The sequence below is a fragment of the Piliocolobus tephrosceles genome, chromosome 9 (assembly GCF_002776525.5).
Source record: "Piliocolobus tephrosceles isolate RC106 chromosome 9, ASM277652v3, whole genome shotgun sequence".
In the NCBI taxonomy this organism is placed as follows: Eukaryota; Metazoa; Chordata; class Mammalia; order Primates; family Cercopithecidae; genus Piliocolobus; species Piliocolobus tephrosceles.
In genome coordinates, this window is record NC_045442.1 from 106,477,515 (window position 1) to 106,490,286 (window position 12,772).

At 42.4% G+C, this 12,772-nt stretch overlaps 1 protein-coding gene across 1 annotated transcript in view; it reads left to right on the forward strand.

The window, feature by feature from the left end:
* The window catches only part of PRTFDC1 (phosphoribosyl transferase domain containing 1), a 108,523-nt gene that overhangs the window by 77,243 nt on the left and 18,508 nt on the right, over positions 1-12,772 (forward strand). The window contains exon 4 of the mRNA XM_023223310.2: positions 8,876-8,941. Within this exon, the coding sequence (XP_023079078.1) occupies positions 8,876-8,941 (66 nt within the window). The remainder of the gene's footprint in view (positions 1-8,875; positions 8,942-12,772) is intronic.

Sequence of the window (12,772 nt, forward strand, 5' to 3'; positions counted from 1 at the left end):
GAGGGAGGGAGGGAGGGAAGGAAGGAAGGAAGGAAGGAAGGAGGGAGGGAGGGAAGGAAGGAAAGAAGGAAGGAAGGAAGGAAGGAAGGAAGGAAGGAAGGAAGGAAGGAAGGAAGGAGTAAAGTGGCATGATGGAAATTTTGCCCATGCAATGGCTCATTGTAAACATCAGACACTGCAGCACGGGAGCTGGGAGTTCACTGAGAAACCCCGAAGGAACACACAGATGAGTGTGCTTCCAAGGTGGTAGCCAATCAATAGATTGGCACCAGAGGGACAGCAGTCCTTCTTAACCATGTGCCTCATGGCGTCAGTCCACCTCAGTAAACCCTAACCACAGAGCACATGGCTTACATGTATGTATTATCTGCTGTGTGAATGAACAAAGAATAAATCACAAAACCAATGTCAGGAGACTCAAACAGATGTGCATGTTTCTTAAGATTAAAGGCAAGACTAAAGACATGGCGAAACCCCATCTCCACTAAAAATACAACAACAAAAAATTTAGCCGGGCCTGGTAGCCTGTAATCCCAGCTACTTGGGAGGCTGAGGCAGGAGAATCACTTGAGCCCAGGAGGTGGAGGTTGCAGTGAGCTGAGTTCACGCCACTGCACTCCAGCCTGGGCAACAGTGCAAGACTGTCTCAAAAAAAAAAAAGAAAAAAAATACTAAAGGCAGATGTCAAGAAGACAGAGTACTATTTATTATAAAATGTACTATTCATGTACTATTTATTATAAAATGCCAGGCACTTTTCTAAGTGCTTAATGCGTACTGATTCATTTAATCCTCCCTATGCTCCTCTGAAGTAGGAACTCTGAATATACTCTTTTTATTCATAGGGAAAGTGACGCGACGCGCTGAAAGGTTAGGTAACTTCCCTAAGGTTGCTGCACAAAAAGTGGAGCTGTGGCCGGAACCCAGGCAGCCTGGTGCCTGAATTCATGAGACGCCAGCTGCCTGTTCGCTTGGTCTCCACATTCTCCTTTCTCCCCACTCACCCCACAGAGATTGAAAGCATGAGTTTCTCCACAAAAACAATCTAAGCACCAAATAGGTATTTAAATGAACAGGAGACTGAAAAGAAGGTAAGTTGATTTCAAGAGATAAAAACATTAACATGATATTAGGTTGGTGCAAAAGTAATTGCAGTCCTTGCCATTTGAAAAAAGGCAAAAACTACAGTTACTTTTGCACCAACCTAATAGTTTTCAAACTTTTGGGTATTTTGATAGCAGAACATTTCTCCCCCAGTGTCTTCTTTAGAATTCAGTGAATACAGCCGGGCGCGGTGGCTCATTCCTGTAATCCCAACACTTTAGGAGGCCAAGGCGGGCGGATCCTCTGAGGTCAGGAGTTCCAGACCAGCCTAGCCGACACGGTGAAACCCTGTCTCTACTAAAAATACAAAAATCAGCCAGGCATGGTGGCACGTGCCTGTAATCCCAGTTACTTGGGAGGCTGAGGCAGGAGAATCGCTTGATCCCGGAGGCGGTTGTAGTGAGCCAAGGTTGCAACACTGCACTGCAGCCCGGGTAGCAAGAGCGATACCTCATCTCAAAAAAAAAAAAAATCGGTAAATAACAGCAGAGACAGAACAGCTCTGGTGGAAACAAGGGACAGGTGTGAGAGCTTCACTGACCCTGGCTCTGCATCAGCTTCCACTTTGGCTCCATGTAGCTTAAAAGACTGAGGGACTCAACTGCAAGTCACATCTCACATCAACCACTGATGGGAAACTAGGAATACTAGAATCAATTCACCTGTCCTTATTATCTGAGCTGGTATCAAATGCTCAGAGTTTTTAAAAAAATCAATTCGAGCCATTTGCAACATTTTAATTAGGAGCTCTCCAGCTTGATCATTAAATCTTCTTACAATGAAATGTTTCTGACTCTGTTTTGCATCTCTGTCCATTTGATAGAGTATCAGCGACCTCTCTGAGCACAGGAGAATAGCTGAGAGGAAAGATTAGGATGAAAGAAGGGGAAAAGCAAAGTTAAGGCCTCTGTGGGGGCGGAGAATATTGAGACAGCCTTTGTGTAGAGATTTTGAAGCAAGTTGCGCTCTGAGTCTTGAAATGAATGACTTAGAGAGTGGTTCTCTTGTTTATTTATTTTCTTTACTTTTCCTCTTCTGGTTCCTCAGAAGGACAGGATATTTAGGATATTTATTCTTCCTCAGTTTGTTTTTTTCCTGAACGTTCTCAAAGCAGTCCAAATTGTCTGTTTGGTGAGGAATCGTCTTCCCTGCTGCGCTATCTGACATGCTGTATGGAGTACCTAGAGACCAGGTCACCTAACATTTCCAAAATAGTTTTTCCAAAGATGCGTGACTATAGGTCAGAGGTTTCCTTTTGTATTTGAGTAAATCCACACATCCTCTGCCACCAGCGTTCCTACGGAGATGTTGATTTCTCCTGTCCATTTCAGCTTATGCCTCTGACTTCACTGATGCAGCCAGACCCTGTACCCCTTGGTGTTTCTCTCCAGGGAGCACCCACGATGTGCTTCTTTCCCCCAGGAATACTGGGGAGGGCCAGGGGCTACACCAGAAGGTTGTGGAGTCAGGTGAATCTAGGATTGAACTGGACGCATTCACTTACTAGCAGCACCTCTTTGGGAAAGTTTTTTTTTTTTTTTTTTTTTGGACAGTCTCGCTCTGTCGCCCAGGCTGAAGTGCAGTGGTGCAATCTTGACTCACTACAACCTCCACCTCCCAGGTTCAAGCGATTCTCCCACCTCAGCTTCCCGAGTAGCTGGAATTGCAGGCACGTGCCACCATACCGGCTACTTTTTGTATTTTTAGTAGAGATAGGGTTCCACCATGTTGGCCATGCTGGTCTTGAACTCCTGACCTCAAGTGATCCACCCGCCTCGGCCTCCCAAAAGCCGGGATTATAGGCGTGGGATTACAGGCGTGAGCCACCATGCCCAGCCCTCTTTGGGACAGTTTCTTAAACTCTTATTGTCTCTGTTTCTTCATTTGCAAATTGGAGATTAAATAATACCTAATCTGGCCAGGCACAGTGGCTCACGCATGTAATCCCAGCACTTTAGGAGGCTGAGGCAGGCAGATTGCTTGAGGCCACGAGTTCGAGACCAGCCTGACCAACATAGCAAAACCCCATCTCTACTAAAAACACAAAAATTAGCCCATCATGGTGGCACACACCTGTAATCCCAGCTACTCGGGAGGGCGAAGTGGGAGAATTGCTTGAACTGGGGAGGCGGAGGTTGCAGTGAGCTGAGATTGTACCACTGCACTCCAGCCTGTGCAACAGAGCAAGACTCTGTCTCTAAAATAAAATAAAATAAAACTTATTCTGAGCTCTACTGAACATTAGCAAAACAGCTAAATCCATTTATATACAGAATCTTCTAGCTCATAGAAAAACCAACTTATTATATGAAGCTGGCATAACTTTGCTTTAAAAATACACAAAGGTAGCGAAAGAAAATAAAACAATAGACTAGTCTTACTTGTAATATTTTATTTGGGATTGTTCATCTTTCTTCAAACTAGTGACGTTCATTAAAAGCACACAAACATCAATCCAAGAGATATAGGATGATTTTGAACCATTAGAAAAATATCACGGTTAGGCCTGGTGGGGATAGCTCATGGCTCTAATCCCAGTGATTGGGAGGCTGAGGCAGGAGGATCACTGTAGCCCAGTCGCTCGAGACCAGCTTGAGCAAAATAGTGAGACCCAATCTCTACTGAAAAAAAAAAATTAGCCGGGCATGGTGGTACGTGCCTGATCAAGGAAGAGCACTGGCTCGGCCAAATAGGGAAAATGAACATCAAAATGCCTGTGGAGGAGACCAACAGTGAGAAGTAGGGGGGTCCGTGCCACAAATTTCTGAAGGGCTCAGGAGTAGGTTTTTAGAAGGTGGAGTGAGGAAGGAATGGAATGAAAAGAACAAGGTTGTTGAAAGCCTTTGAGTGGAGAAGCTGAACTTCTAAGTTTCCTTCATCATCCCAGTGGGAAATAAAAGGCTTATTTTTCTGGAGTGTGTAAACCAGGGGAGCTCTAGAGTCCAGTGTACCAGTGGAGGACTGAGGAGTAGCCATATCCTCAGGGGCTGAGTCAGGGTCGGGGGTTGGGGGAAAGAAGAAAAAGAAATTGGGAGACTGAAGTGGGAGGATTGCTTGGGGCCAGGAGTTCGAAAACAGCCTGGGCAATACAGTGAGACTTCATCTCTATAAAAAATAAAATAAAATAAATAATAATACAATGTTTTTTTTGAGATGGAGTCTCGTTCGTTCACCCAGGCTGGAGTGCAGTGGCGTGACCTTGGCTCACTGCAACCTCCACCTTCCAGGTTCAAGCGATTCTCCTGCCTCAGCCTCCCGAGTAGCTGGGACTACAGGTATATACCACCATACCTGGCTCTTTTTTGTATTTTTAGTAGAGATGGGGTTTCACCATATTGGTCAGGCTGATCTTGAACTCCTGACCTTGTGATCCGCCTGCTTCAGCCTCCCAAAGTGCTGGGATTACAGGTGTGAGCCACAGCCCCTGGCCATACAACTTTTAAAAAAGAAATTAATCCTGTCTAGCATTTACGGAATGCTAACCTTGTGCCGGGTTCTGTTCTAAATGTTCCACATGCATTAATTCAGTTGATCTTTGTAGAACCCACCAGACAGGAAAAAAGAAAATGTACAAAAGTTACCAAGACAGTTTTGGGTTTGTGGGGTTTTTTGTTTTGTTTTGGTAGAAATGTTGATCTCACTATGTTGCCCAGGCTGGTCTCAAACTCCTGGGCTCAAGCAATCCTCCTGCCTCAGCCTCCCAAAGTGCCTGCCTCTGCAGGCATGAGCCACCACCCTCAGCCTCAAGGCAATTTTTAAAAAGAACTAAAAAGTGGACTTGTCCTATCAAATATTAAAACATATTAAAAAGCTATGATAAGGCCAGGCGTGGTGGCTCACATCTATAATCCTAGCACTTTGGGAGGCCAAGGCAGGAGGATCGCTAGCAGCCAGGAGTTCGAGGATGCACTCCAGCCTGGGTGACAGAACAAGACCCTGTATCTGCAAAAACAAAAAAGAAAAAAGAAAAAGAGAACAACTATGAGAATTATAACAATATGATTTGGGTGTTGGAAATAGATAAGTTAGATTAATTAATTGGACATGTTAGATTAATTAAAGTTTATGTAGACATGTTAGATTAGAAAAATACAGAAACTGACGCTTACATATGAGAATGATAGATATGATCAAAATGATGTTTCAAACCAGTAGGGAAAAATAATAATTCAATAAATTATATTGAAACAATTGACAATATACCCACTTGGAAGATATAAATTCCAGATGAATTAAGGACAAATCTAATATTAAAAACATGTATATATGTGAATGGACTGAGAACATTATGCTGAGTGAAATAAGCCAGGCACAGAGTGATAAATACCATATAATTGCATTTATATGTGTAATATAAAAAAGTTGAACTCGCAGAAGTAGAGAATAGAATGGTGCTTATCAGAGGCTGGGGGCAGCAGGGGAGAATGGGGAAAAGGGAGAGGTTGGTCAGTGGATGCAAAGTTACAGGTAGATAGGAGGAATAAGTTCTGGTGTTCTGTTGCACAGCACAGAGACTATAATTAATATATATTTCAAAATAGCTAAAAGAGGATTTTAAATGTTCTCAACACAAGAAATAATAAATATTTGAAGTGATGGATATGGTAATTAGCCTTATCTGATCATTCCACAATGCAGAAATGTATCGTAACATCGCATTGTACCTCATAAATATTGTATTAGTCCATTCTCATGCTGCTAATAACAACATATACCTGAGACTGGTTAATTTATAGAGGAAAGAGGCTTAATTGATTCACAGTTCCACAGGGCTAGGAAAGCCTCAGGAAACCTACAATCATGGCGGAAGGAGAAGCAAACATGCCCTTCTTCACATGATGGCAGAAAGGAGAAGTGCAGAACGAAGCGGGGGGAAAAGCCCCCTAATAAAACCATCAGATCTCGTGAGAACTCACTCATTGTCATGAGGACAGCATGCAGGTAACTGCCGCCATGACTCAGTTACCTCCCGCTGGGTCCCTCCCCATGACACGTGGGGATTATGAGAACTACAGTTCAAAACGAGATCTGGGTAGGGACACAGCCTAATAATATCAAATATATACAGTAATTGTTGGTCAATTAAAATTTTTTTTAAAAAAACATGTTTATACACTTGGAAGAAGTAAGAATTTCTTAAGTAACACTTGCTTGGCAACATACTCTATGACTTTTAGCACATTATTTAGTTCTCTGATTATTTTTGGTTTTTGGTTTTAATCAATAGAATGAAGATGAAAATGTAGAATTATTGTGAAATTTACTCTGATCTGACAGACTGTAAATCTCACTGGTTACATTAAACTTTGTGGTTTAGTAGTTGTATTCAATTCTGTATAACCCAGTCCCCTGGAAGTACCGAAATTTTATTTTTCCTGCTGCTATTAACATTTAAGTCTAACATGCAGAAATTCTTCCTATGTTAATTCCTCTATTTTAGCACCTCTAGCAGTGACAAGAAAATTTTCTCCTTTGACATTTTTGACAAGTCAAAAAGATCACTATCATGACTACTTGTGAATATCTGATGATAAATACACAAAAACAACGAAACATCTGTAAATTCTGAATATCCTTTGCTATTTCTCCTTTTGATATCAGTTCCCATAAGAATAAAATAACTGGGTTCATCTAACTTAGTGGACCACTTTTAGGATGAGCTAGTGTGTGAAGCCTGTCTCCTTGTCTGCCTGTGCTCCCTCCAACCATCCATGGTAAGGAGTGAATGCTTTACCAAGCAGAAGTAAAAATATATTTGGCCAGGCGTGGTGGTGCACACCTGTAGTCCCAGCTACTTGAGAGGCTAAGGCAGCAGGATCACTTGAGCCCAGGAGTTTCAGGCAGCAGTGAACTATGATTGCAACATTGCTCTCCAGCCTAAGTGACAGAGTGAGACCCTGTCTCTTAAAAAAAATAAAAAAAGTAAAAAATTTTAAGGTCTTTTTTTTTTTTCGTTTGAGCAGCAAGGTAAAAAGACAAAAGGTGTTTCATTGGCAAATCTGTCCTACTGGTTGGTGGTTTGGCTGCTTTTTCCCTTCCCAGATGACCAACTCCATAACAAAGTAACTGTACCTCTAGGTGAGAGAATCCGATTCAAACCAGCCCAAGAAAATTCCTAAGGGCATTGGCTTGAGTAGCTGGAAAGTCTGAGGTTGGATATAGCTTCAGGCCCAGTTGGTTGGCCGGCACTGTGAAGGCCTGGCCCTACGTGAACTGTGCAGAATGGACTCCCCCTAAGAAGAGGGAGGGCCTCTTTGCTAGGATAAAGGAAGGAAGGTGCTGAGCTAGCAAAAGTGACAGCTGTCCACAGCAGTAACTAAAGACGCTTCCTGGTTCAGCATGTAGCACATATGGTGCCTAGATTGTCTTTTTCTCCCCAAGGTTATTGTTAGAATCAAGGGATTGCAACATCACAGCATTCTTGCTTGGTCATGAAACAGATTGCCTGAATATATTGGCTTTGCTTCCTTTAATGTGGGTCTGTAATGAGGCTGGGAGACAAGTGGCTGGTTCTGTTTCTTGTTTTGCCTCTGTGTAATAACACCTATTATGATGGTCACTATGTAACAATCCATTTTGTTTGTTTGTTTTGTGAGGTTTCATTAGGCAGGATAATATACCATACATAAACATGATGAAAGTAAATGATCATAAACTCTAACATGATTTCAATAAAAAGTCTTCTAAATATGATTCTAAGGCCAGCCGTGGTGGCTCCTCTCTGTAATCCCAGCACTTTGGGAGGCCAAGACAGGAGAGTCACTTGGGCTCAGGAGTTCAAGAACAGCCTGGACAACATACCAAGACCTTTTCTCTACTAAAAATAAAAATAAATTAAGAAAAAAAATTAGCCAGGCACTGTGGTATGTGCCTGTCTGTAGTCTCAGCTACTTGGGAAGCCGAGACGGGAGGATTGCTTGAGCCTGGGAGATTGAGGATGCAATGAGCTGTGATCATGCCACTGCACTCCAGCCTGGGCAAAAGTGAGACCCTGTTTCAAATATATATATATATATATACACACACACACACATACACACACACATACATATACACACATACGTGCGTATATATTTTGTATATATGTATTTTGTATACATATTTTATATATTATATATATTTTGTGTATATATATATACACACACATATAGTTCTGAGTGTCACATTCTTAGGACTGCAGAAATTGTCTGAGGCCTCGTCATTCATGTCAGAAGGTCTAAGTACAGTACTTCTTGATTCATGGCCTGTTAGTATTGCTCTGGATGTCAGATGAGGGGCCGGATCTCCGATGATGGGGAGTAGAGGAAGCCTCCAGTCTCTCAGGAAACCAGAACCTGACTGTTCTCCACTGCAGATCTTTAATCAGGGCTTGGTGGCAAAGCTGACACATACTCGGTCCACCCCTAGGTAGGCGAAGCATAGGAGTATGACTGTCTTCTCCAGGTCTTCTCCAGTTCTCTCTGCTCCAGGATAGGCTCAGGCACCTTCCAGAGTGTTTTGCTTCATGTTAGGTTTGTCTGTCCTCTCTCCACTCTCCCATTCCCCCTGCACACCCACCCTCTCCCCACCAGCCATTAGAAAGCTTTGTCTCAAGGGCAGTAGCAGGAGCGTGGCTCTTGGTAACCACAGGCAACCATGAATCCCTATTAGCTATTTGTGCTATATTTGTAAGGCACATTCCGGCCACTAACTGGGTAGACAGGAAAATGTGCTTTAAAGGTTTTCTTGTGTGGTAAAATTGTCTCCCTTTTTTTTTTCTCCCTTTTTGCAGAATGACCAGTCCATGGGTGAGATGCAGATAATCGGAGGCGATGATCTTTCAACACTGGCTGGAAAGGTTTGTTAATGTAACTGTGCTCAGACTGCATTGATGTCTAGGGGCATCGGTGACCTGCATTTCAGGTCAGCACTCACAGGACATTTCAGACACTCTCCCGGGTTTTCCAATTCATACAAATGGCTGTGTGAATCCTTTTAATGATCTCCCCTTTCTAAAACACTCTTTTTAGAATGCTTCCAAGACACCATGCAGACCAAATCTTTCTTCTCCAAGCTTCCTTCCAATCTTATTTCAGACAGCAAAACCCCTTTGCCCACCTTGTTCTAATCCTTTTCTACTCATCTTTCCAGGCACCTTCTGAAAAGGAAGCTTTCCCTTTATTTATTCATCTGCCTTTTTTTTCTCATTCATCCTCCGCACCTAGGCTCTTCAGTAAGACATTTACACAGGTTCATTGACATGTACAAAATCTTGGGAGGGAAGAGAAAAGGACCTCTTCAGAGCGCATTTTCAGCACTTTGCCTTTTTTTCTATTAAAAAGAATGTAAACTATTAGATAATAGGAAGAACACCTCCAGTTTTAACTTGGAGTTCCAAATCTGCCAGTGCTTAATAATGAAGTGAAAAGACTGTTTAGATTCTGACGTAAATACATAAACTGGAAAGAAGGGTTGTTTCCTAATGAAAAGGATGTTCGTGGACTGTTACTTGAAATGCAGGTTTGCTGTGAATAAAAGCAATCTGGAATTTGTTTTTGTTCAGCCGTACTGACCCAGCTTGTATCCCTTATCCCTGAACAGCTTGGCTTTCTAAGTAAAATGGATTAGTCTATTACACAAGCTTAATCTCTCATACTTGTGGTTGTTATTGTTATGCAATGCCTGGGTAGGAAAAAATAGCAGCCACATTTAATAAAAATATGTGTAATAATCTTAGGATCGCTATAGAGCCACAAGGACTTTTTTTTTTAGACAGAGTCTCACTCTGTCCCTAGGTTGGAGTGCAGTGGCATGATCTCAGCTCACTGCAACCTCCACCTCCTGGTTTCAAATGATTCCCCAGCCCCAGCCTCCCAAGTAGCTGGGATTACAGGCACCTGCCACCATGCCCAGGTAATTTTTGTATTTTTAGTAGAGATGGGGTTTCACCACATTGGACAGGCTGGTCTCAAACTCCTGACCTCAAGTGATCCACCTGCTTTGGCCGCCCAAAGTGGAGCCACAAGGACTCTGACTACAAACCAGCATACTTCCCTCTACTCTGAAGACAGCATAGTAGATCTATGTGTTAAATGGCTATCCGGCAGTAAATTGTGTTCCATAAAAATCGGAATTAACCTGTTGATGTTAATGCATCACTAAGCCACCATTTGATATTTCTGTTACATTGGTACCTGAAACAACATCCTAGAAAGCTAAAATACCAAAAGTAATTTCCAGAAATTCATAAGTTTTAACGACCCCGGAGTGGTCTTTAACACGTCATTTTAGGATTTTATTGTAGGACATTGCCTTACAGGTTTATTACACAAAAGAAATAGTTTACCTTGTGCTTTTGCTGTGGAGTCTGTCAAAGTGACAACTCTAAGATTTCTAAATGAATGCCAAGAAGAAATTTGCACATAGACGGTGGGGCATAGTGGCTCATGCCTGTAATCCCAGCACTTTCAGAGGCCGAGGTGGGCAGTTCATTTGAGGTCGGGAGTTCGAGACCTGCCAGGCCGAAATAGCAAAACCCTGTCTCTCCTAAAAATACGAAAATGAGCCAGGTGTGGTGGTGCACACCTGTAATCCCAGCTACTCAGGAGGCTGAGGAGGAGGACCACTTAAGCCCAAGAGTTAAGGCTGCAGTGAGCTATGATCGCACCAGTGCACTCCAGCCTGGGCGACAGAACAAGACTCTGTCCCTTAAAAAGTAATAATAATAATCTCTATATCCATACCTTGTTTCCACTAGAGTCCTTTCCACAAGCTGCAATGTTTACCTTAGGGCTTTTTATTTGCCTGTCTGCCCCACCAGGAAGTCAGCATGCAGTGGGCAGAGACCATACCTGGTCCACAACAAATTGGAATAAATATTTGGTGACTGAACAAGTGGATGGTCCTCTTATGTGGAAATTAGAAAGTCTTCGATTAATTTGGGGGAAGAGAGGACAGGGCATAGGGAAATGGTAAATAAACCCACCTGGTCACACCCAAGACACACCCACCAGCTGGTTAAGTTGAGAGGTGGAGAGAAAGGTGCTGCGTGAGGGAAGGGGGCCCTCTTTGTCGAGGCAGGAGGGCTTCCTCACAGGAGACTCAAGGGGGACTGAGGAAGTGAATGCAACACAGCTGAGGTGGAACAGTGAAAAAAATTTCACTTAGCTTTTAAAATTTCCTTTTCCTTAAAAAAGATAAAGGCCTTCCAATATGTCTTGGCATAACACCAAATAACCACCAGAAGTAGCCAGAGCCCAGTTTGAACATCACAGTCGTAAGCATTTCAGAAAGTATTTCTGGCATGAGTCAATGGATCATGTAGGTAGATGCAACATATTGTTTGTGGAGTTTTTCAGCTATAGGGGAACTATTAAAATCCATTTGTTCCTATTCGATAGGTAATAAAAATCATTAGTTGTCACTGGGCTTGGGAAACTTAAATGCCCATTACAGCCCTGGGGAAGGGTTTTAGGTCTTATGGAGTGAGTTTGTTAGCATTTAAGTTATAGTTGCTGCCTTAGAATAGTAGGCTGCTACAGTGACTTCTTTGGGTAGCCATTTTCATAAGAAATAAAATACAACATATGAATAAGGTTGAAAAAAAAAAAAAGATAAAGACCTTCATATGACCCACCCTGTTCATTCATTCTTCATTCAGCCTCTCCATGAAAGGTTATCAATTAAGTTAGATAGAACAAATAAGACACACTATTCAATGGCAATGTAGAGTGACCATGGTTAACAGCAATGTGTTGTATATTTCAAAGTAGCTAGAAGACTTGAAATGTTCCCACCACATAGAAATGATAGACGGTCAAGGCAATGGCTCCCCCAAATACCCTGACCTGCTCATTACATATTCTGTGCATGTAACTCCGTAAATACATAAAACATTGTGTATCAATGAAAAAATAAAATTTAAAAAATAAGAATTGGCAGGATTTTACAAATATATTTTAGAGGCTCTCCAAAATCTTTCCATCATGCAGAATATACACTAGCTGGAAAAAAAACGTAAAAAGAAAAGGCACCCAACAATTAGTGGGTACTTGTTTTAATGGGTGTAGAAGAAAGTCTGAAACTACAATAAATATCTCCACTGGATGAAAGGATAGTTGAGGCCAGGAGTTTGAGACCAGCCTGGGCAACATAATGAGACTGCGTCTCTACAAAAGAAATCTAAAATTTAGCCAGGCATGGTGGTGCATGCCTGTAGTCCCAGCTACTCAGGAGGCTAAGGTGAGTGGATCACTTGGGCTCAGGAGGTTGAGGCTGCAGTGACTTCTCCTTTCTCCTGTAGTCATAATAGAATTTGTCAGTCATTCAGTAAACTTACATTTAAAGTACATTTATCATCGTGTTATTACTCTGCCAGGAATTTGTTCCCAGGAACACACCTTCTCTTATTTAATGCTTGGCACTGTAAGAAGAGTCCCATACATCTTTCCACACAAGACTCTTTCCTTGGGTTTAATGAAATCCAAAGAATGAAGGATTCCTTAGGATTCAGATAGTCTTAGAGAGGGGAGGGTGAGCTTTTGCCTGGAATAGAAGGGTTTGTGACTAACACAGAAGAGAGGGGAAGGGCCCCCCATGGCAACACTTGATCCCCAAGCCTCAGGGTACTCCTCAGTAGCTATCACTGTCATCTACCCAAAACCAACAATCATTCCCTCCAAATAAATTT